At 38.4% G+C, this 24,390-nt stretch overlaps 1 protein-coding gene across 2 annotated transcripts in view; it reads right to left on the reverse strand.

The window, feature by feature from the left end:
• Positions 1-24,390, reverse strand: part of VWF (von Willebrand factor) — a 147,471-nt gene that overhangs the window by 45,120 nt on the left and 77,961 nt on the right. For both annotated transcript variants that reach the window (XM_042835063.1, XM_042835062.1), the window contains exons 29-34: positions 23,850-23,969; positions 23,378-23,521; positions 8,452-8,595; positions 7,352-7,516; positions 4,127-4,170; positions 1,153-1,330 (exon numbers count right to left, since the gene is read on the reverse strand). In XM_042835063.1, coding sequence (XP_042690997.1) covers positions 1,153-1,330; positions 4,127-4,170; positions 7,352-7,516; positions 8,452-8,595; positions 23,378-23,521; positions 23,850-23,969 — 795 coding nt within the window. The remainder of the gene's footprint in view (positions 1-1,152; positions 1,331-4,126; positions 4,171-7,351; positions 7,517-8,451; positions 8,596-23,377; positions 23,522-23,849; positions 23,970-24,390) is intronic.

The following is a 24,390-nucleotide window of genomic DNA, read 5'->3' on the forward strand; positions in this document are numbered from 1 at the left end:
ATCATTGCATAATTATATGAGATTACATTAACAGCAATTTTTACACAATTAAAGTAGAAGAAACAACTTCTGTTGCTTCACTGTCAAAAAAAACTGATTGAAATGGCACTGTCTAAATAACTACTACCTCACTCAGTTCCAGTCGACAAAACACACACTGATATGCTCCTGCAGAACAGAGTGCCTAGCCAAACTCCACCAGTAACAACAAAGAAATTTTGACCTCCCAGTAATCTCCCTGCTACCTCATTTGTAAATCTTACAAATTGTTGTGAGTTTTTGATTTATTGCAGATGTTGGCATTAATTACAGTATAAACCTAGTTTCACTAAGTAGTATCACAAGGTGTATCATCTTGGGAAATTAAATTGTGGTCCATTAAATTAATAAAGAGCTACACAAACATTATCTTCTGTTAAGCAGCAGCAATCTGAAGTGAACTGCAGACCACTTCATAACAACTGACTAATGACACAAATGTCAATTTTAATTTCAAATCATCAGAAATTCTTTAGGAATAAATGATTTCAATGCCAAGAGTAATGTCCTCATATTGGTATTAACACACTTGGGATCAAGAAGATCAGGACAGATACAGTTTCTATAGGTAGTTATCATTAAGACTGTCTTTAAAACTCTCTAAAATATTTAAGATGTTTCAGCTGGAATATTTCCTTCTCAATTATTTATATCAAAACAACTATGTTGTTTCTGAAGAAGACAATGAACTAGGAATTGTTCTTAAAACACCCAGTTCTACAGAGGATATTTTAAGTTGAAATCATGCATTATAAAGAGGAGGTGTATATATTCCAATACATTCTGAGGGTTCTGATTTACTTTGAAAAGTAATCCTACAACTTGAAATACAAACCCAGTTTTAAGAATTATGTTGAATTATGCACTTCTTTTAGCACCTCAAGGTCAGTGAAATTCAACAAACAGGAGAAATTTAGGCTTTAAACAGGTTGAAAATGCTATAGGAAACACCTCTAGGTTCCATTCTGATATTTTTATAAGTTTTAGCTGTAACAGCGTATACAACTGGACTGTAGAAATGCAACCGTATCTTCAGTGAATTCAGCATTACCTTTCTGATAAATATTTCAAGTGATGACAAGGGGAGACATGTATGCAAAAATAGATACTTACATGGACACATCCATCGGCAGCCACAAGTCTCTTCAACCTTAACAGCCGGAAGATTGCTGTGACACACAGGTTTTGGCATCCTCTCACAATTAATTTGGTGAGTCTCCAAAACTGTGTAGTCACCTGGGAAGCACGTCACAGTGTAGCACTGATCTAGTAATGTCCATTTGTCACCGGGCTAGATAAAGAGACGTTAATATTTAGCTATTGAAAAGAACATCAGCTTGAGGAATGTTGAAGGGAGAAAAATGCAAAATTTGCCTTCTACCACACTGCAATTTATAATCTCCATCTAGCTCACAAAATAGCAGTTACAGAAATGCTACTCAAATAAGCTTTGAATCACTAAATAATAGAATGAATGTATTAAGGACTTTATGAGCAAGAGAAAGTTAAATGTAGCACCACTGCAGGAAATAGACTTTTGAAATTCCAAGCAAAATATAATAGTCTAGAATAGGAGGCATTTTGCCACAACAGAATGAATTATCTGGTACTACATCTATTTTTAGTTTAACCATCCTAAAACCATCCTGTATCTTTGAGCTACTACATACCATCAGGTCTAAAAGAGAACTGTCAGATTTGCATCCACAACAACACACATTAAATATAACTTGAATGACTGTGTAAGCTTTTTATGTTTCAGGATTTGGGAAGGGAAGTTGGCCTGAAAGTGACTTGATACTTTTCAGGCTTGTGAACCTAGAGGGTGCTGTGAGACAGAAATGTAAGGAACTTTAAGTATGGAAAAAAAATATTTATAGCAAATTGAATGTTTTTTGTTTTTTTTTTTAATTATGATGCCTTTGCCTACAACTCATTGAAAGTAGGGCACGTGGAAGGTTACATATACAGCTGTGCAAGACTGGCAAAGGATTCTCTGGCTTCCATATGCATTTAATTTCTTTTTTCTTATTTCAATCCTTCATAGTACATCAACTGAAAAACATCTCAGATCTGGAGTCCTTGTCCAGCAAAGCACACCACATTAAAATGAAAATATCAATTGAGGGATCCAAATAAAATCAAGAATTTTAGTGCAGACAAAAACTCAGGGGTTTCAAAGAGAAAAAATCCTAAATCACAATTAATATGAAATCATAGAAGTAAAAGTAGAATAGAAGGAAAGCAAAACCTCAATAGGTAAGTAGAAATCTACTGAAAAGAGATGGGCCAGAAGAAGACTTAGACTTCCTCTTTGAGGGAGCTCTGAACATGTGGACATAGATGTACACACTCTTTCTATTACTGTGGATCCACAGAAAACAGTCATGTGCCTGGACTGGATTTATCATTTGCCAGCTTTTAATTAAGTCAAGGTTTTTTCTAGTTGGTTGTTTTTCTCTAAACTTAATACTGAGCAATACTAGAAAAGTTTTGTTATGGCAACCACTAGTTTAGGAGTGTGATTACTATTGCTAGAAATCATAGAATCAGAATCATTACAGTTGGAAAGACTACTAGAACCATCTAGTCTTAACTGCTAATCCATCAGAAGATAGTTAAACAAATTCTTCATAATGAGATATTACTAAGACAAATATTAACACTTCAGTTGCCACTTGCAATCTTGTTTAAAAGCATCAGAGGAAGAGTACCAAAAAGAATAAACTACATTTTAAAAAATCACAATCATTCTCATATTCTGGCATTCAGCAAGTTCAAATCATATTTAAACAGTGGCTCTCTACACAGCTTGCATTTAGAGTTATTTGAACTCACCACAGGGCATGAATACCAAAAACTCAAATAGATTCAAAGTAATACCTTCGATTTTATCATGTATCATGGTATCAGAGACAGATGTCAGTGGTATGGCAGTACAGGTTGAATTTTCATGACAATATTTCATTAAATTTTGTTGCCATGTGACAAATGGCAGCAGGACAAACTGACAAATAGAATCTGGCACATGAAGAATATGATGCAAAGATACGAAATTCTGTTCACTGCTGGTGAAAATGCATAGCTAATGGTGGTGACTATGTTGAGAAATAGCATTCTGTGGCTAAGAATTTGCTCTATCATATAGTATAATCATAGCTCTTTGTATGTGTTGTAGTTTCTACAGAAATAAATAGGAGGCATTGCTTTTGGAGCAACTGACGTATTTCCTGAGTCTAAGTAGTTCAAAAGAATTTCCTTATTAGCCACACCCTTCCTTACAGTCATTTAAGAGAAAAAAATCAAGATACTTCTTAATGTATTGAAATTTCAAAATAAATCAGAGTAGAACACATAACTGACACTTACTAAAACATACAAGGTTGTACAAACTTATGCTTACATTTTAGAATGCCTGAAGCATCATGTAGACTCAACAACTTTGGTATCTCACCTGAGATCTGAATCATTTGTAGTATTTACATCACTCCCTACAGAGGATCACTTTCAAGAGAGCAGGCAATTTTGCTAAAATTTCTGATAATTTTCTCAGGATTAATAGAAGATTTTATGCAAACAAATGCTAAGAACTCTGATTTCAATTCAGAAATGCCTTAAGAAGACATGAATTTTCCTAGAGAGAAAATTATCACATAATAATTATCTGAATGAAATTTCTATAGGGAGGAGGTACTTGCACTTTCTAGAAGTTTGGACAGTAATGTTACCTTCCTCTTTACACATAATTTTTGGGCATATATAGCTTTCCTAGAAGTTTTTACCAGGTGATGGAAGTACATTTTTTCTTTTTCAGGGAAGGCAGACGTAATATTTTGGCTCTACACTGCCTTCAGTCACATTCAATGTACTGCAAGATCAGGTGTCCTTGGATTAATTCTCCTTGGTGTGCATAAAAGCCTCCTGTCAGTTCAAAAGCCACTGTTTTCTTCCTCAAAAATTATTCTCAGAAAGAAAACCTTAATATTAGCCAATACATCTTGTTTCAGAACATCTATTCAGGTATTCATCATCCTGCATGAACTTTGTAACTTGAAAACCACGTGGATGCCACAAGCAGTAAACTTACTTTCTTTTTGTTTCCATCCTCATCTATACATTCTCTGACAGGATCTGAAAGAGAAACAAATATTTTTTATCAATCTTTCTCCCTTACCAAAGCTTAATAAAGGCAATGTCTGCCAAAATACAGACTATTTAATTAAAAGTGTGAATTAGACTACATTCTGATCACAAAGTAGCAGAATTGCTTGTGACAGGTTCTATGTGATACCAGGCAAAGCATTCAACAGTCATATACAGAAAAAAGAGTAGAGTTCACTCACAGATGAAAGGACTCTTTGGCTATGCACCACTACTTTTCAACAAGCAGTCATACGTGCAAACAATTTGTCTGTGCTCTCTAGGCCAGCCACACTCCTTCACCAGGTGCTCAATCACCAGTTCAAGTTGTGGCCTAACAGTTCCCCTGTAGAAGTGTTCCTGTAGGAAGTGTTTCTGTTCTCAGCTGTGAAATCTCTGTCTGAATTTCCTACCTGAATTTCGCAGGCATTTGCCCAAAATGTACAAAAGAAAGTCAAAGAATGTATACTTCTTGTCAAAGCAGTATACTTTCGTACTGCTAGCTTTACCTTACTTCTACAATGGCATTGGTCCTGAAAATACCTTGTGAACAACAGGTATTGAACCACTTAGGCTGTAATTTTTCCTTGTATTGACATGGATTTCTGCCTAGATGGTCCTTAAAAGATCATAGCTTAAGCTCTAAGAAATGCTCCAGTCTTATTTCTTTGCTGAATCAGAAATATCTCTGCTAATTAATAAATAATAAGAATTTCCACACAGACATATTTATTCAATGCAGAAGGAAAAATACAGAGGGTAACCTGAAACAAAGTGTCAGCAACTAGTATAAAAGTGCAAGTAGTATAAATATGAGAACAGCTGTACTAAAAATACCTTTAGTCTCATTACATTCAGATAATACTGTTATGTGTAATTTTTTTTCTATAAATGTTTAGATGTTCACAAACTCGCTTCAAAATTATAGTTTCCATGCTAATGTGCTTTCATGATATACCTGAAGTTAAGAGGAATGATACGTAAGTGCTGTGGGATGAGCATGCATCCAGGAAATTAAAACACTGACTAGAAAATTCTATATGCGTTACTGAATTATGCTAGATATATACCTTATATGCTCTTTTCCAGGAAAGTAATACATTTTGAAAGCATTTGGGAAGTCTTTTAAATATTTTAATAGTATTATTCTTGGTATGCTTCCATTAAAAGCAAAAAACAAAAAAACAAAAACAAAAAAACAGACTCTCTGTACAAGAAATTCGACTACAGGCTCAATATTACTTTATGGACTATAAGAAAATTAAATAAGATTAAATAAAGGGGAAAAAAAAGAAGGAAAAAAAAGGTAATCATTTCACACTCCATAAAGACGGTTTTACCAGCAACAGAAAGAGCCAGATTTCTCAGATTTATATTCAAATTTTTTTATCATACAATTTGTTTGTTAGAAAAGCTGGATGTGGTTTTATAATTAAATGAAGTTTCCACCTGTCTATTATAGCACATATTGCAATAAGAAAATAGCTACTGGTTTCAAATTCCTGCTCCTCATCCTATATCAATGTAATTTAGGGTAAGAACATCAGATATTTTATACTGTGAGGAGAGGAAGTGGTTCTTCAAAAGCTTATTTAAAAGAAAATAGAAAAAATGGCAGCTGTTTGATGCTCTGGGGAGGTTTTATAATGCCAGAAGTGATCCCAGTGGAGATTAATTGGATGTCTCAAAGCTGAACTGTGCACAACCTGCAACTTCCTCATGGAAGTATTTGGCTGTTATTTTAATGGAGACATAAGCACTACTAAAGCTGGTAAAAAAACTCTGCAATGACTAACACAATGAGACACTGGCTTGCAAAGAGGTTACATAGATGCTATTTTGATGGATGTAATAATAAAACAGGACAAATAAATACCTATATATACACAGACCAAGGAGGCAAAACAAGTAAAATAATGCCAAGAGTTGAAATGAAATTTTTAGGTAAATTTTGTTAGCAAGAGAACTATTTACAAATACATGAATTAACTTATAAAAATATTAATATTCTAATATTTTAAAATATTTTGCACTTCTTTCCCATACATTACAGTACTTGTTTGTTTGTTTGTTTTTCCCCAGAAACAGTTAAGTCTTTCTTACTCTTCCTTTTCTTACACTTTGGTTAAATTCTTTGTAGACAGACAGATACCACAGCTTAGATCTGTGCAGAAAAGAATGCTATTTGAAATCTTTACTCACAACTTTTAACATTTTGAATCATAGAATCAGACTTGTAGGGGCTGAAAGGGACCTCTAGAGATCATCTAGTCCAACCCTGCTGCAGAACCAGGCTCCTTAGACCAGGTTGCACAGGTAGGCATCCAGGTGGATCATGAATATCTTCAGAGAAGGAGAATCCACATCCCCCAGGCAGCCTGTTCCAGTGATCTATCACCCTTACCTTGAAGAAGTTCTTACACACATTTGTGTGGAACTTCCTATGCTCCTATTTGTGGCCATGTCCCCTTGTTTTATGGCCACACACCACTGAAATAGTCTGACCATGTTCCTTCATCTCCCACAGTTTAGATATTTATCTAAATATTTATCAGATCTCCTCTGAGTCTTCTTTTCTCAAGGCTGAACAGACCCAGGTTGCTCAGCCATTCCTTATAACAGAGGTGCTCCAAGCCCTTTATTTTCTTTATTGCCCTCCACTGGACCTTTTCCAGGAGAATCCTGTTTTTTTTTTTGTTTGTACTGGGGAGCCCAGAACTGGACACAACAACACAACACTTTGAAGCATGTCCCATTCATTTATGACAAGTTGAGCTTTTCTGGTGTCCTTCGATTAGAGACCAGTCATCATTATTAAGGAGATGGTACATGAAAGTTTAAGCTCTTGCAGTTTAAAAGCTTGCAAAGAACTCATTAATTGGAATAGAAGTTGGATACATGCTAAAAGGCCTCAAATTCAGTTTTCCACTTAAGTGATAGCGGTGACATACATTAGCAATTTTTAAGAATGTCATTGAAACATTATCAAAGAAGATCTAGTCTGAGTTCTCAGCTCAGGAAAAATCATTGGATTCTTGCCTGAAATTAAGTGAAAGTTACACTCATTTAAATAGGTAGAAACATTTCAGCACACTGTAGCTCTTTTGTTGCTTATTGTGTTTCAACTTCTGTTTTTGCTCAAATTACGAAGCCACAATTATACTGGACATACCCATGCACACTTTATTGATAAATTCACTATTTAATGTGACCATGGTGGATAAGTCTTCAAAATTCTGGAGTTTCATGATTCTATTAACAGCCGATGGCCCAGTCAAAGTCCTGAGTTGTTGTTCATCATACCCATTACCAACTCCAATCGGAAACAGGGACACCTCTGGAATAAGATAATAAAAGATTTTCAGTGGATAATGCAGATTTCTCTCTCTCTCTCTTTTTTTTTTTTTTTTTTTTTCCCCTAAAAAATTTACTAGGAACATTTTCTTTCAACAGTTAATTTTCTACATATTACTTATACTACTCCCTTGACATAAACTAAAAGCAATCTAAGGTAGAAATTGCAATGTTTTAATTAGTGTTAGCTAAAATGAAATCACAAACATAATAACATTCTGTAAAGTCAACAGAATGCAGGTACAGATTTACTGGCAACATCCTCACATTTTCCAGATAAGAAAACAACAGATTGAAATTTTTCATCCTGTATTTAGATTGCAATCGGATTATTTCCAACTTATTTAGCTAGAATATAACAGTTGTTACTTAGACCATGCCTTATTCAAGAACTCCCAAAGCAATCAACAAATGAAGCCACTGTTTCTCAGTTGAATACCTGAAGAAACTGAGATACAGAAGCTACAGCCAGAAAATTTGAAAAAACACTGATACCAAAACCAAGTTCCCATACAAGTCAGTACAGAAACTGACCAAATCCTTCATTTATTTATGAATCTTTCAAGATTCACTATATTGCAGCCATGTCGAATTTATAGCATTAAATCACATTTCAGTTGTGCCTGTCTGTTCATACGAACCAGAATATGAAATGCCATTAAACTGAGAAGTCTATATAAACTGTGCAGCTTAAATTGCAGATTAGTCCTGATCTCACCAGTAATTCAAAGGAGCCTTCACCCTGAAGATTTTCTTCAGGCCTGTTCTTATCTGAACTTTAGACACAGTAAGATTGTATCAGTAAATTTACAGACAAGTGCCTGAATTTTTCACCCTTTGTTCTAGCGAATTACTTAAAAAAGAAATAACTCTTAAAAAACAACTGCTTAAAAATAAGGTCAGTGAAATGAGATTTACTGTTCATTCTTGCAGTGAGTGCAGCAGTCTCCATGGTGTCTTCTGATTTCCCTGACACAATGACTATTATCACCTTTGATGCGCTGGGTCTCCCTCCATAGGATTCTGACAAGGCGTTCTGAACTACAAAGTCAATGGCTTTGCCTAAGAATAAAAGATAAATGAAGGAGATGATTGAAGGGAGCTGTAGTAATAGGACAATAAGTTTTAAAATAAAGAGGGTAAATTGAAGAAATTCTTTACTCAGAGGGTGGTGAGGCACTGAAACAGATTACTCAGAGAAGCTGTTAATGTCCCACCCCTGAAAACATGCAAGAGCAGGCTAGATGATGTCCTGGGCAACCAGTGGGAGTTGTCCTTGCCAATGGCAGGGCAGTTGGAACTAGATGATCTTGGAAGTGTGTCTTCCCCCACTCCTCCCCCCCCCCAACTGAAACCATTATGAGTTTTCATAGAATCATAGAAAGGGATATAAAACTAAATCATATGTTTTATTAGTAGGTGACAGAGTACTGGAATATTAGAGGATTTCTTTTCAAAGAATATTTAGTGCCTTTTTTATTGTTGCCACATGAGAAAGCTACTAAGTCCCTAGCAGCATTACTAATACACCCCAACACAAAAAATTCTTTCTTATGTCCCCAATTTCTGATGTACTGAAAATCTTACTGCCTTCCCATAGTCACAAGGATAAAGTCATGATTCTTGTTTCAGTAATGACCTTTTCCTGAAGTGTTATCATTGTGCTACACAAAAGGAAATAAGATGACTAATCTTGAGAAAGGACATTGAGAAAGGACAATGCTTGTGAAGGGCTTGGAGAATATGCCCTATGATGAGAAACTGAAGGAACTGGAGCTGTTCAGTCTGGGGAAAAGAAGGCTGAGGGGAGACCTTATTGCTCACTTTCAATATCTGAAAGCAGGTTACAGAGAGAGCAGGGTTGGTCTCTTCTCACTAGTGACAGGAGACAGAATGAGGGAAATGGGCGTAAGTTGCACCAGGGTAAGTTTAGGTTGGTTATCAGGAAACACTTCTTTACAGAAAGAGTTTCTAAGCACTGGAATAGGGTCCCCAGGGAAGTGGTTGAGTACCATCCCTGGATGTGTTTAAAAACCATTTGGATGTGGTGCTCAGGGACATGATTTAGCGGAGGGTTGTTAAAAGTTAGGGTACTATAGTTAGGTTGCGGTTGGACTCGATGATCTTTAACGTCTTTTCCAACCTAGGTGATTCCATGTTTCTGTGACTCTATGAAAACGTATTTGTTTCCCAATTACAGAATAACATGGACATCTAGCGGCTATATGATCTGTCTTCAATGAACAATTTCATACTACATTACTGGTACACTGAAGTTGTTCAGTTCCCAGAGAATTCAATCCCATGAAAAAAAAAACAGACAAGCTAAAATGGGTACCCAGTGTTCTTTAATTGTGAATAAAGTGAATACTCAGAGAAAATTTTGTTCAAAATCTTAAAAGCTGCTTTGGATTTGGAAATTATCAGGTCAGGAAGCAGAAATGATACTATATGGCTGATGTGATGCTCAGGGAAAACACTGAATAGTGAAAAAAAAGTGCCTGAGATACTAATTCCTCTGAGTAATCATCTTCAAAGAACTACTGAGCAGAAATATGCTTGCATAAGAAATTTACTGACAAACTTTGAATAATAAAAACATTTGTAAATCAGATCATAGTTAGTTCACCAGCAATCCACTCTAACAGCAAAATAAATTGCAAAATGTTTAGGTGTGCAGAATAACTATGCATTTTGCTTTTTTTCTTTTTTTTTTCTTTTTTTTTTGTTACTCATCCCTCTTAACTGACAGAAGCAAAGATAATTTCACCAAGTTACTGCAAGGACAACCTCTATGAAGCCCATTCAGCACACAACATGAGAACAACAACTGCATACTCTACAAAGCTTTATCTTAAGAAATCAGACCTTCAGGAAGAACTTAACCCTCAGAAGAATCTAGCCTGGAATCTGGAAGGCACCCAAATGTCTCCATTGTTGCAGTACTGCTTTGAAGGTGGTACTATCTTCTCAAATTCTGCTGCTTTGCCCATCCTTTCATCTCCAATATCCTACAGTCCCTGATATGACAGCCTCTTTCCATCTTAATCCGGACACAACTTCTTCCTTGCTAGAACATTATCACTATTTATTCCCTACAGACCTAGCCTCATCTTCAGTGTCATCTCTCCACATAGATGCCCAACAATTGAACAGAAGAGCTGGAAATGTTCAGGAACACCTGTAAGACTTCATCAGACTTAGTGCAGAATTACAATCCAAAATGAGCTCTTCTTCTTCTATAAGACACCATCTGTTTAGTTCATTTACCTCCACTAGCAATTTGTCGACAGAGGGTCACATAGTTTTCCAGTAGTACTTTTTACAGATGAAACTAAATCACTTAAAAGATTCTGTTCAGTAGAAACCTTGAATGTATAAATTTTGAATGTTTTTCTACTTATAACAAAATGCTTTAAAATATCTTAATTGATTGGGTGATGTTGATTCCATCTCACAAAATACTATTCACCTACTTGGCCTATGTGAGGCCTCATCTAGAGTACTGTGTCCAAGTCCAAGTTCTTTAGCACAAGAAAGACATGGAGATGTTGGAATGGGCCCAGGGAAGGACCACAAGATGGTCAGAGGACTAGAGCACCTCTCATATGAAGAAAGGCTAAGGGAGCTGGGCTTTTTCAGTCTGGAGAAGAGAAGACACCACGAAGATCTCATTTTGGCCTTCCAGTACCTAAAGTGAGTTTATGAACAGGAAGGAGACTGACATTTTACACCAGCTGATAGTGATAAGAAAAGGACGAATGGTTTTAAACTGAAAGAGAGTAAATTTATGCCAGATATTAGAAGAAAACTCTTTACTCTGGGGGGTAGTGAGGTGTGGGATAAGATTGCCTAGAGAAGTTGTGGATACTCATTCCTGGAGGTACTGAAGGTCAAGTCATGGCAGGGGAGTTACAACTAGATGGTCTTTAAGGTCCCTCCCAGTCCAAGCCATTCTATGATTCTGTTATTTTATGATTCCTGACCAGAAGAAAAGCTGTCACATAATCATTGCTTTTGCACATAATCAAGTGCTTTTGCTTTATAGTAGTTCCTCTGTATGTTTGTAGATAATGAAAATCAATTCAGAATGGCATGTTAGTTATAAATAATTATGGGAAGGAACAAAATACAGAAAATAATTATACAACTATGTTCTAACCCCTGAGATTACTCCAGGATGATCCCCATGCCAGGAGATTTACTGGTTTCCCTTCTGTTCTATAAATAATTGTTAAAAAGTATTTCAGATTTTAACTTTTATATACTCGCGGTTTAACTTTTGCACAGTAAGAATTACAAATTAATTTTTCCATTCGTTTGTGAAAAGTACTGGGAACTCTTGTGCTTTTCCTGTTCTTTAATACCACTTTGACTTCTGTGTTGTTCATGCAGTCACCAGTAAAACCAGCTACTTTTTATTTTTCCCATTATTTCTGATAGTTTGCAGAAACATTAATGCATATATATAAACTGAAAAATCCATTATTTTTATGATTTCTAATAAGGAAATCAAGTTCTATTGTAATAGAGCCAGCAATTATTTCAAAATCACCTCCTCCAAAACAAACAAACAAATATCCAATTTAATGTATGGAAAAATTATTATAACTATAGTCAAATCTTTTTCTACCCTTTCTACCCTTATTTTGGAGTCAGCTCGAGATAAAAGAGCCAGGTGTATAAAGATGTGATCAAATGAACACTTGGAGGCATTCAGAAATTTGCTATACCAAGCAGGAAGACGTACGTCACTTCTCAACCATTAGGTTCTACATCCAGTAATAGCAAACTGCTCAGTATACTAATAAACAGTCTGGTCCACAGTTGACATTTGAACATTTTCTTACTACTAGACTGCAATATAGCAGTAATCTGACATTTTCATACTTACAGAGGAAATGTAAAATGTTTACACTGAAATAAATTTCACAAAGGACAAAGATATGTTAAGATATGGAAAGAGAGTGTGCAGCATTTTAGACATAACTGTAAAATGAATATATCTTACCTATACAGGCTTCAGCCCATACAAGCTTTCCAGGTCTGTAAAACAATTCTAACAAACTGTTAATTTTTCAGTCATTTTGGCCCTAAGATTCCTTGCTATACATAGCAAGAGTCATACATGGAATGAAGATTAAGGTGAAAAGAATAGAAAATATCCTACAAAGATATTTGAGAAGAGGGGAAAAAAAAAAAAGAAAAAAGACAGAGAAGGGATTATGTCACTGCCTAAGTTTTCTCCTCTTACCTACATTTATGAAATACTGATTATCAACTTTGACAAATAGAATTAAGCCTTTTTAAAATCTTTTTCTTATTGTTTTGAAGAAGATCGTTCAAAAATTAGTTGTTCTTGTTTGTTTTTTTGTGGAAATCATCTTCTGCACAGTCAGAGATTTTTAAGGACAAAAACCCTGACATTCTTGATAGAGAATGTGGGCAATAGTTGCTTTTTAGCTGTTCAGAATGAATCTCTCTCTCTGCTCTCAGAGACCTTCATTGGGAAAGCTCATCTGTTTCACCGGTACTCTCTGAAAATGTGACCTTGAAAACTCCAGGCAGATTGTCAATATTCTAGGGTATTTGTAAACTTTGAGCCTTGCTCTTATGCTTCTGTAAAAAAAAAAAAAAAAAAAAAAAAAAAGCATTCTCTTCTGAAACTGTTTTTCAATGGACTGGGGACTGCATGCTACTGTTTCTTCTTTTCTAATGCTCAAAACATACTGGGCATTACTTAAGTTTGCCACTTTGCTGTATGGAGCTATAGATATATACAATCAATTGAAAACACTGGTGGAAATACGTACCTGGTTACCTGGTATCTGCATGCAATGTGGCATACAATTCCAGAAGGAGCTGCTAATTTTACAGGACTGGGGATTTTTAAGCAGGTTTCCAATCTCTCCTTTGAATTCTTTATGCAGTTTTTGAATGCTCACCTGATCACGTTGTTAATCTCCCTGAATGTATTGCTCATCATTTCATTCAGTATTAGTATTTATTGTATTTTGAGGAGGAAGTCCTCCCCAAAACCAGAGAATACTGAGTTGCAGGGAATGTGAAGAGGCCTGGGAGAGACTTTAGACAGATGGAAATCTTCAGTGTCATGGAGAGACTTTAGACAGATGGAAATCTTCAGTGTACTCCTGAACACCTGAAAGACCCTGAGAGCTTAAACAGATATTTGAGATAGGAATGTTGTGGCTCAGGCAGATCTGAGGAGGCACAAATGATATGGGGCCTGGCTAATGCTTATTGGGCCTTATTCAATACTATCTGGGAGAGGGAGAGTTTGTGAAATTGAAAGGGAGAGTCACAGGGAAACAGTACAAAGTGAGCGAGAGAGTCTCCTGGTTGAGAGAAAAGACCTCCAGTCTGAGAGAGATTCCCTCCAAACTGAGAGAGATTCCCTGCAATCCAAACTTGACAGTCTTCAATCTCAACAAGATACCCTCCAATATGAGCTAGATACTCTCATTATCAAACAAGACAGGCTCCAAGCTGAGCTGGAGGATGAGAACATTGGAACTGACCAACCTGATCAACTACAGGAGGCACCACAATTGATGTCAGTTGCCCCTATAAGAGGACAGAAAACGAAACAAATCTCGACTCAGTTAGAAGAAAGAGGAGGAAAGAGGTCCAGAGGAGTGGCTCCAAGATCCCGGAGAAGCACCCCCGAGTCCAGGGGAGGGGCCCTCAGTAAGACCACGGTCACCAACACCTACAAGGGCAACAAGAAGTCCTGAAAGAGTAAGAGGTGAACAAGATATCGTTATTATTGTTGATCGATCTCTCAAAATGAATGAAATTTGAAGTCTGAGAAAAGACTTCTCACGTCACCCAAATGAGCCTATTGCTACTTGGTTACTTCGATGCTGGTACAATGGGGCCAACAGTGTGTGGCTAGATAGTAGAGAAGTTCGCCAACTGGGTGGCATTGCTAGAGACTCAGCCATTGACAAAGGTACATGCTAGAACCAGACCTTTATCCTCTGGAAGTGGATGTTGTTAGCTGTAAAAGAAAGATACCCCTTCAAAGACGATCTGATGCCTGAGAAAAAGAAATGGGCTGATATGGAAGAAGGCATCCATTATTTGAGAGAATATGCTGTGGTGGAAACGCTACATAGCCCCGATTTCATTCCTAATGAGCCAGACCAAGAGCATGATCCTGGGAGAGTCAGGTGTACACCAAACATGTGGCATACATTCACAAAGACTGCACCAGAAAGGTACACGAGTACATTCGCAGCAACGTATGGCAGAGGGAAAAAAACCCTTATAAATGAACTGGTTAATAAACTTCAAGACTTTGAGTTACATTTAAGCCCTCTACAAGCTTGTGTTTCAGTCATTGCAAAAGCAGCTGAAAAGCTGGACAGAATGAGGAACAAACAAGAAGATACAATTGACAAACTATTAACATTGCCTGATGTTGATTAATCCATGGTAGTAACAGATATATCCAACGAGGAACAGAATTCCCAGAACAGCCTACTGAAGGAGCTGATCAACTTGATTTCCTCCGAGTTGGTGTCATCCAATGTCTCAGCTATCAAAAGAAGACGTCCTCCTGCTCGAGTAAGCGAAAACAGTAAGACTACGTCACATTTTGCCTTGTGGCATTACCTACGTGACCATGAAGAAGATATGAAGGAGTGGCATAAGCAACCTACTCCTGCACTTCAAGCTCAGGGAAAAGAATTACAAGACAAATCACCCACCAAGGTGAATTTCTCCAAAAAGGTGATTGCTCTAGTTGCTGCAGACAACGGAGTAACAAATAGAGGGGCCCTGTCCCCAGCCGGGGGGGGGGAAAGGGATAATAGAGTGTAGTGGACTGTGTGGATTAGATGGCCTGGGACATCAGAACCACATGGTGATCAGAAATATAAGGCCCTGGTGGATACTGATGCACAGTGCACTCCAATGCCCTCGAGTCACCAAGGGACAAAATCTATCTATATCATGGGGTGACTGGGGGTTCCCAAGAGGTGACTATGTTGGAGGCCGAAATCAGCCTCACTGGTAAAGACTGGCAACAGCACCCTACTGTGATTGGCCCAAGGGCTCCAAGTATATTTGGTATTGATTACCTCGGAAGGGGATATTTTAAGTATCCCAAAGGGTATCAATGTGCCTTTGTAATAGCTGCTGTAGACACAGAAGGTGTTAAGCAGTTATCTGTTTTGCCTGGCCTATCAGAAGATCCATCTGTCGTGGGGTTGCTACGAGTGAAAGAGAAACAGGTACCGATTGATATAAAAGCAGTACACAGACGGCAGTGCCGCACCAACAGGGATTCCTTGCTCCCCATTCAGAAGTTGATTCGCCAATTAGAGAATCAGGGAGTGATTAGCAAGACTCACTCAACTTTTAACAGCCCCATATGGCCAGTGCGTAAAGCTAGTGGTGAATGGAGGCTGACCGTGGACTACCATGGCCTGAATGAAGTCACACCCCCACTGAGTGCAGCTGTGCCAGACGTGTTAGAATGCCAACATGAACTGGAGTTAAAAACAACCAAATGGTATGCCACCATTGACATTGCTAATGCCTTTTTCTCCATTCCTTTGGCCAAAGAATCTAGGCCACAGTTTGCTTTCACCTGGAGGGGCATTCAGCACACCTGGAATCATTTGCCCCAGGGGTGGAAACATAGCCCAACCATTTGCCATGGCTTGATCCAAGCTGCACAGGAACAGGGAGGTGCTCCTGAGCACTTACAGTACATTGATGACATCGTGTGGGGCAAGACAGCAAAGGAAGTTTTTGAGAAAGGAGAGCAAATAATCCACATCCTTCTCCATGCTGGTTTCGCTATTAAGCGAAGTAAAGTGAAAGGACCTGCCCAGGAAATTCAGTTCCTAGGCATAAAGGGGCAAGATGGCCATCGTCACATCCTGACAGATGTGATAGACAAAATCACTGCCATGTCTCCACCTTCTAATAAGAAAGAGACACAATCATTTCTGGGTGTAGTGGGTTTTTGGAGAATGCATGTTCCAAACTACAGCCTCATTGTAAGCCCCCTTTATCAGGTGACAAGGAAGAAGAATGATTCTGTGTGGGGTCCTGAGCAGCAGCAGGCTTTCGAGCAGATTAAACAAGAGATAGCCCGTGCTGTGGCCCTGGAGCCAGTATGGATGGAACAGGATGTGAAGAACATCCTCTACACTGCTGCTGGAGAGAAAGGTCCCACTTGGGGTTTGTGACAAAGAGCTTCAGGAGAGACCCAAGGCCGACCCCTGGGATTTTGGAGTGAGGCATACAGAGGGGCTGAAGAGTGCTACACTCCAACTGAGAAGGAGATCTTAGCCGCGTATGAGGGGGTTCGGGCTGCTTCCGAAGTTATCGGTACTGAAACATAGCTCCATCTGGCACCTTGACTGCCAATGCTGAACTGGATATTCAAGGGAAAGGTTCCCTCCATCCATCATGCCATTGATGCCACTCGAAGTAAGTGGATTGCATTGATTACGCAACGAGCGCGGATGGGGAACCTCTGCCATCCAGGGATCCTAGAGGTGATCATGGACTAGCCTGAAGGCAAGAAATTTGGAACACCGCCAGCAGAAGAGGTATCACGTGCTAAAGAGGCCCCACCATACAATGAACTACCAGAAAATGAAAAGATATATGCTCTGTTCACACTGATGGATCATGTCGTACTGTGGGGAAGTATCACAGATGGAAATCTGCTGAGTGGAGCCCCACATGACAAGTTGTGGAGGCCACTGAAGGAAAAGGAGAATCAAGACAATTTGCAGAGGTAAAGGCTGTGCAACTGGCCTTAGATGTTGCTGAACAGGAGAGGTAACCAATGCTTTATCTTTACATTGACTCATTGACTTATGGGGGTGGTTGCAGCAGTGGGAACAAAATAGCTGGCAAAGAAGGGGTAAACCTATTTGGGCTGCTGAAATGTGGAACATTTGCCCGAACAAAAAATATGGTTATAAAGGTGTGTCACGTAGATGCCCATGTGCCCAAGAGCAGGGCTACTGAAGATCAGCAAAATAACCATCAGGTAGACCAAGCTGCCAGAATTGAGGTGGCTCAAATAGACCTAGATTGGCAGAACAAGGGTGAATTATTTCCAGCTCGATGGGCCCATGAGACCTCAGGCCATCAAGGAAGAGACGTGACATGTAAGTGGACTAGAGACTGAGGGGTGGATTTAACTACGGACACTATTGCACAAATCATTCATGACTGTAACACATGTGCCACAATTAAACAAGCCAAGAAGATGAAATGTCTCTGGGGGGAAGGGCGATGGCAAAAGTACAAATATGGGGAGGCATGGCAGGTTGATTATATCACCTTGCCATGATCTCGCATTATGTGCTCACCATGGTGGAGGCAACCACTGGGTGGCTTAACATTTAAGCACTGGGAGAAGTATTTGGCAGAAGCAAGCCAGCTGGTCAACACCAGAAGATCAATCAGTAGAAACTGTCCTACCCAATCCAGCTCCCTACATATTATAGAGGGAGATAAGGTCCCTGCAGTACATGTAAAGAACATGTTGGGAAAAGCAGTTTGGGTCTTTCCAGCTTCTAGGAAGGGCAAACCTCATTGCGGAACTGTTTGCCCAGGGACCTGGGTCCACTTGGTGGGTGATGCAGAGAAACGGGGATGTTCAGTGTGTACCACAAGGGAATTTGATGTTGGAAGAGTGCAGTCAGTAATTCCACGTGTTTATACATAGGTTCGTATGTGCGTGCGTTTATACTTTGTTTGTATATATGAAGCATGATGTAGTGATGTAGAATAATGGGTGGAATGTAATAATTTTATGATTTTGGTTATCAGTATTCCACATCATAACATCATATAATGCACTGGGGGTTTGACTGCTGATACTGAAGTTCTGGGTGCCTGTTCAGAGGAGAAGAAGAACTACATTTGCCCAGGAGGCTTTGCGGTCAGCGAGGAGATATAACTCCTGGCAAGGTCACCTGATGCTCTCTTCTTCACCTGCTCTTCTCCGTCTGCTTTTCTTCATCAGCTCAACTGGACTGCACTTCTCACCTCAGAGTTGTGGTGAGGCCTATCCACCTTTCAGATACGCTCTCTCTCTCTCATTATATTTTGCTGATACTATATTTAGTAAATTAGTTTGTTCCACCTCAGATCGTTGCCGCTGTTTTCAATTATTTTGGGGTCCCCTGTTTCCCTTTTCCAGAGGAGCGGATCCACGGATCCCTCCGCCCCGCTGGTCACAGAACCAGGCCGAACCAGCCCATAGATCGTTGACAGACATACACCAAGAACTAACAAACGATATTCATTCCAGAATAAGTAAATCCAGAGGAACATAAACCAACACAGCAACGTTTGATGGTTTTGTCAATAACTTGGGGAAAGCAGAAACTATTTAAAACAGTTTCGTAATTATTTTATTCATTTTTGTCTGAAATGAGGAATAAAATGTAAAGCCCTTGTGTGGGCCTGTGGAGCTGTGACAGGGAGCTCCAAATATGTGGAGGTTCCTACTGTGAACTTATGTATCCATGTCTTCAGTGGTCTCAATGATTTTGCTAAAACTTCTGCAACTACTTAACTAAAAAGGAGAAGTCAGTGTCCCACAAGCACTGAAAGTTGCCTGGGAAAGAAGCTAAAAGACATAGCTCTTTAGCACTTGAAAAGGTACAGAAACAGCCCAAAGCTATGAAGCCTGTGAATAGTCCAGATTGCACCTGGTATCCAAGGACCTGTCAGAAACAACCTTCTTTGACAATAAATTAGAAACTGGCCTTCATATCTTAATTGAGAATTTTAACTGAATATGAATCTATTTACTAATTTATTTTTACTGAAAATATCAGATTTTTTTTATTTCAAAGCAAACTAGCTTTTGCAAACTGATCCCACAGGTGGATGTTTTAAAAGGTCCGTTTATAAGACTTCAATATTCTGCTATTAATGTTAAAATGTGTGTATGGAAGGGAGTAGGGAGGGCATGAAGCAAGACATTAAGACACCTTTTTTACAGGATGAGAGCCTTTAGATCAGGGCAGGTGAAGGGGGAACAGATCTGGAACATTCCCCATTGAATAAACTCCATACAGAGAGGAGACAGACCCTTGTTTTCTTTAATTCAACTATATCCTCATATCAGCAGTTCAGCTGATATGGGTGTGCTTGCAGCTCAGCAAGCACACCTGTAGCCCATGTCAGGTCTTGGAGGTGTACAGTTCTGTCATATCCCCATCCATTAGCTTTTAAAATGAGTATTATCTGTTCAGTATTGCACACAGACCAGCTCTCTTACATGCTGTGCATTTTGAGTGCAAGAAAATACCCTAGGAGACAAGCCACTTGTTAGAGCCGTGTTAGAGCCATAACTTAAAGCAGTCATAGCCAATCCACAGCCCACAGCCCAAATGCAGCCCAGCACAATTCACGGTTACTCCCCACCTCCGCCCCACACCATCATTGCTGGCGCTCTTTCTGATGAGCAACCCCGCCAGGCCCCTTAGCAGCAACTAAATGTTAGTATGCTATTAACTCTATCTGAGCTGAAACAAGAGCTTGGGCTGCAGTGTAGTGCCGATTCAAGTTATGGCAAAGAAGATTATGCATTTTGACAAATTAGCTAAAGACAGTCCTATAAACAGCAAAGAAAATGCATCCATGCTTTCTGTTTTAATAAAGGAATTTGGAAATAAGTTTCAAGATTGCCGAAAAAAAACGTCGTGGTTTAGTCTGGGTAAAAATTCATTAATTTTTTTATTTGCGACTCCATTTTTAGTCATCATAAATACATTATTTGTGAATTTTCAAATGGAATGTATAGAGTTGCAATTAAAGATTTGATCATGTGTCTTTACCAGACTCTTGTAAGACCTCTCAGCAGATAGAAATATCCCTCACTTCAAAACTATGTGTTATGTCATCGCTTTTTGGCAGTATGCACATTTATGAACAGCTATTTTGAAGGATGAAGTACAGAAAGAGAAATACGAATATATTGAGATCTCATTAAGAATTGCAACTACTGCCATCAAACCAGACAATCGTGTTAGTTTCACAAAAGCAAAGAAACATATCCCACTAGTTTTATGCTTTTTTTAAAAAAAAAAATAAAAATAGACTATTTGTTACTTTATATACATTAACTCCATTACGTATTTAATAGGGTTGCTCCAAAAGTAATGCCTCCTATTTTATGTTGGCTTACAACATCAGAGATGGATGGTTGTTTCTGGTATGACATTAGAGATGGAACCTTCCCATCAAGATTCTGTTATATTTCGTTGCTGCGTGACAAATGGCACCAGAGGGGCAGTCTGCAAATTGGCATTTGACATGGAAATGAGTATGAAGCAAAGGCATGGAACTGAATTCTTCCATGTGCAAAAAATGGCACCCACTGACATTTATTGACACTGAATTTTTTTAGAGACCAAACTGGATGTGAGCACAGTGAAATGGTGGGTGGTGCATCTCAGCAGTGATAGCAGCAACAGTGAGTCACCTCCACTAGTACAGATTTTTACAAGCACAGCATGCAGGCTCTTGTTCATCACTGCCAAACAAGAATAGCTAATGGCTGTGACTATGTTGAAAAAATAGGGTTTGTAGCTGAGAATTTGTTCAGTCAATGACTTTTATTGTGCTCTTTGCAGCTGATGTAGTTTTCATGAAAATAAATAGGAGGAATTACTTTCAAAGAAACCTATGTACACGGAGCCCAAGTCAGTGCTTTTTGACTCAGTGAAGTCCAAGCCAAAATGTTAGATATCTATGACTTAAGGGAAGGTACAGTCAGTCATGTGACTCAAACCTATAGTTGTTCTCTCCTTGTATAGCTTTGACTGAAACAGGATTATTTTGGTCAGCAAAGGTTGCATAAGAATTATAGGATCATGTTTCTGCAGCAGGGAAGCCAGCACAGATGAGAAGAAACAGATGAAAATGATGGTCAGATGAGAATGATATTTTTTATAGGTAAATCTGATCAAGTTCTGTATAAACTAGAAAAATTTCCTAGGGAAGTACAGAAACCAAATAAAGCTGTCTTTTTAGAGCTGTCTCAAAACTTTTTAAGCAGCCTCCATGTTTCCAGAGGCTTAAGCACAGACAGAGTGAAATGAATGACCATGCATTTCCCAAGAACATCAATCCTTCTACTCAGCCAGCCACATTCACACACTGCACAGTGCAGGACAGGACCATAGTGACTTATTTCATTACACTGGGAGGAATTACTAATACTCTATTCCACTTAGGCTTATTATACTATACCCCAATCATGATCTCTGAGTATTTTCCGATGAGACATAAACAAATCACTAACAAGTATGTCATGTGGCTGCCTCTCCCTTTTCATTTTCCAAGGATTATTTTTTCTTTATTTATTCTGCAGCATTGTTTACTATACCCATTGCCGTATAAGATTTCATGAAACATATCTATTTGTATGTATTGGTTTATCATAAAATGAGTCTGTAGAGGTCTTATCAGCCATCTGGTATTTTTATTTCTCCAGGCTGAGAAAGCAATCATGGCTAACCCTTCTGCAAACTATGGAAGTCAGGTTTTTTTCTCACTTTTCTGTATCAACATTTTTTTACAACCTAATGTAGGCCAAAGACTCTAAAAATCTGTGTAGTCCTTAACTCTTACAGGACATTAATGCTAGACTGCTGCCAGAGCAAATGTAGTCTAGTCCAAAAGAACAAAATTATCAGGTTATCTGGTGAAAGATCAGATACACTGTAGGAGAATCACTGTTCGCTGAACCCTACAACTGATACATGTGTGTATTGAATTTCCACGGATTCAGTGGGAAATCTGTTATGTTTAGCACATAAAAATTTGAAGTGGACATATGCTTCAGGATGCAGATTTCCAGCAAATACACAGTTTCACAAGTAATTTTTGGTAGGTGATTGCTGCTTCCTGGCACCATTCCCAGCTTTGTGTCAACCTGAGTCCTTGTGGGACCAGCATGGCAATTTGACAAGGAACAAAACTACCCAGTAACACAGTAGTTATGTTCTAAGCTGTTTCAAAACAAGCCCCATTACACTAGCCCAGCAAAGAGCAACAAACAGCTGGAGAGGGCGGCTATCAAATCCAGCATAAGCATCTCTGCTGCTAAATACCTCAATAATTGATACTGAAAAGTTTATGATTGAGTTTTCACTTTCTGATAGCATTTTGCTTGCTTGAAAGATAATGAATTAAAATCCTTAGAATTATTTCAGAGCTAAAAAAATAACTGCTGCTCTTCTTTCCAAAATACATTAAGATAAAACCCATTTAAAGTTACATTTTAATGAAAATTGAAACTTTACCAAGTGTATAATCAAGATGTTATAATTACAATATAATTGTATAATCAATAGATATCAAGATGTTATAATTACAATATAATCAAGAGAATTAGGCAAACAACAATCACAAAAGAGAATTAGTGGAAGAGCTTACCCTTCGGCTGAGCTCACCAGAAGACACCAAGAGGGGTGATCTCCAGAAGAGATCCTTCCCCTCTGGTAGCCAGCTCTTAAATAGGTCTAGAAGGGGTGGAGCCTGGCTCCACCCCTTCTGGCAACACAGGTGAATTGCCTTCACCTGTGCTCCTCTGGCTGACTCATGGCTCGCCTCAGGTGATCAATCAGAGGTTCAAGCTGTGACTCAGCAGTTCCCATACACCAAGAAATGTACATATAGTAAAGATAATATTTGAATTAGAAACCTGAGCACTCTAGTAGAAAACACTAACAGAAATTGGTGATCAAGATCAGACTATATTCACAGGACTTCTTTCTTTTTTTTCCTCCCTTCTTGCATAAATATTAACATCCACATAATCACTCACCCAGTATGGTAGGACCTTGTTCCCTCTGTTTAATTGAGTGAACCATCTTGATGAGATTTTCAGTCTCCTGAGGCTTGTTCAATGAAATTTCTAGATTATTTTCCTTGGCATACTGGAGAACAGACACATGAACTGATGTATTGCCTGAAGTGAAAGGCAGAAAACAAATACTTTAAGCAATGCATATGAATGTCTTACAATAAAAATCTAAAGACCATCTTGTTCCAATCCCTGTGCCATGGGCAGGGAGGTCTATGTAGTGCATTGATCTCAAATTGTGTTGAAATCAGGACACAAAGATCCACAGCTGAAATGCTTTACATAAAATATACAAACCTAGCTTTTCGGAACAATTTTGCCATCATTTAAAATAACAAACAAACAAAATAAGACTTTAGTGAGCTGTTTGTCTAGTATAAGCAAAAGAATTTGAAAGTAATTATGTTTTTTGAAGTAAAAGAGAGGCACATACTGATATCAGCTCTTTCAATAAATGCCTGTACAAAGTTTTTCATTTCCTCAAACTCTGATGCTCCAATATTAGGACTTCCATCCAGAAGAAAAATGACATCCATAGGTTTGTTGCACAACTCTGAGTTGGGAGGAAAAAAACAAAGAGCATTAAGCATGATAACCAGAACTAACATCTACTAATCTATTGGCAGGAGTAGAAAGGGCTATTTGCTGCAGTTGGAGAAAACAAAGTTGAAACAGTAAGTACATTTAATGAAGGGCTCAAGATTTATATTTCAGTTCCATCTGTTCTGCTAATGTTATTTTGCTCTCAGAGGACTAAAAATAAACAAACAATTTAGTCACGTTTGATAAGAGGAACTTTGTTACTTGCTTGAGGTGGATAGATGAGAATACTCTTTCTGCTCTTACATTCCATCCTATCTGAAAGCTACTATACACTACTGACAAACACAGCCAAGAACTGCTCAGACCACAGAAGGCTGGCTGCAGGTCAGTGGATGGCACTACCAAACTGGGGTGGAATCACCTGACTCGAA

Source organism: Centrocercus urophasianus, unplaced genomic scaffold (assembly GCF_019232065.1).
Source record: "Centrocercus urophasianus isolate 14NV4802_14NV808 unplaced genomic scaffold, USGS_Curo_1.0 seq_5, whole genome shotgun sequence".
Lineage (NCBI taxonomy): Eukaryota > Metazoa > Chordata > Aves > Galliformes > Phasianidae > Centrocercus > Centrocercus urophasianus.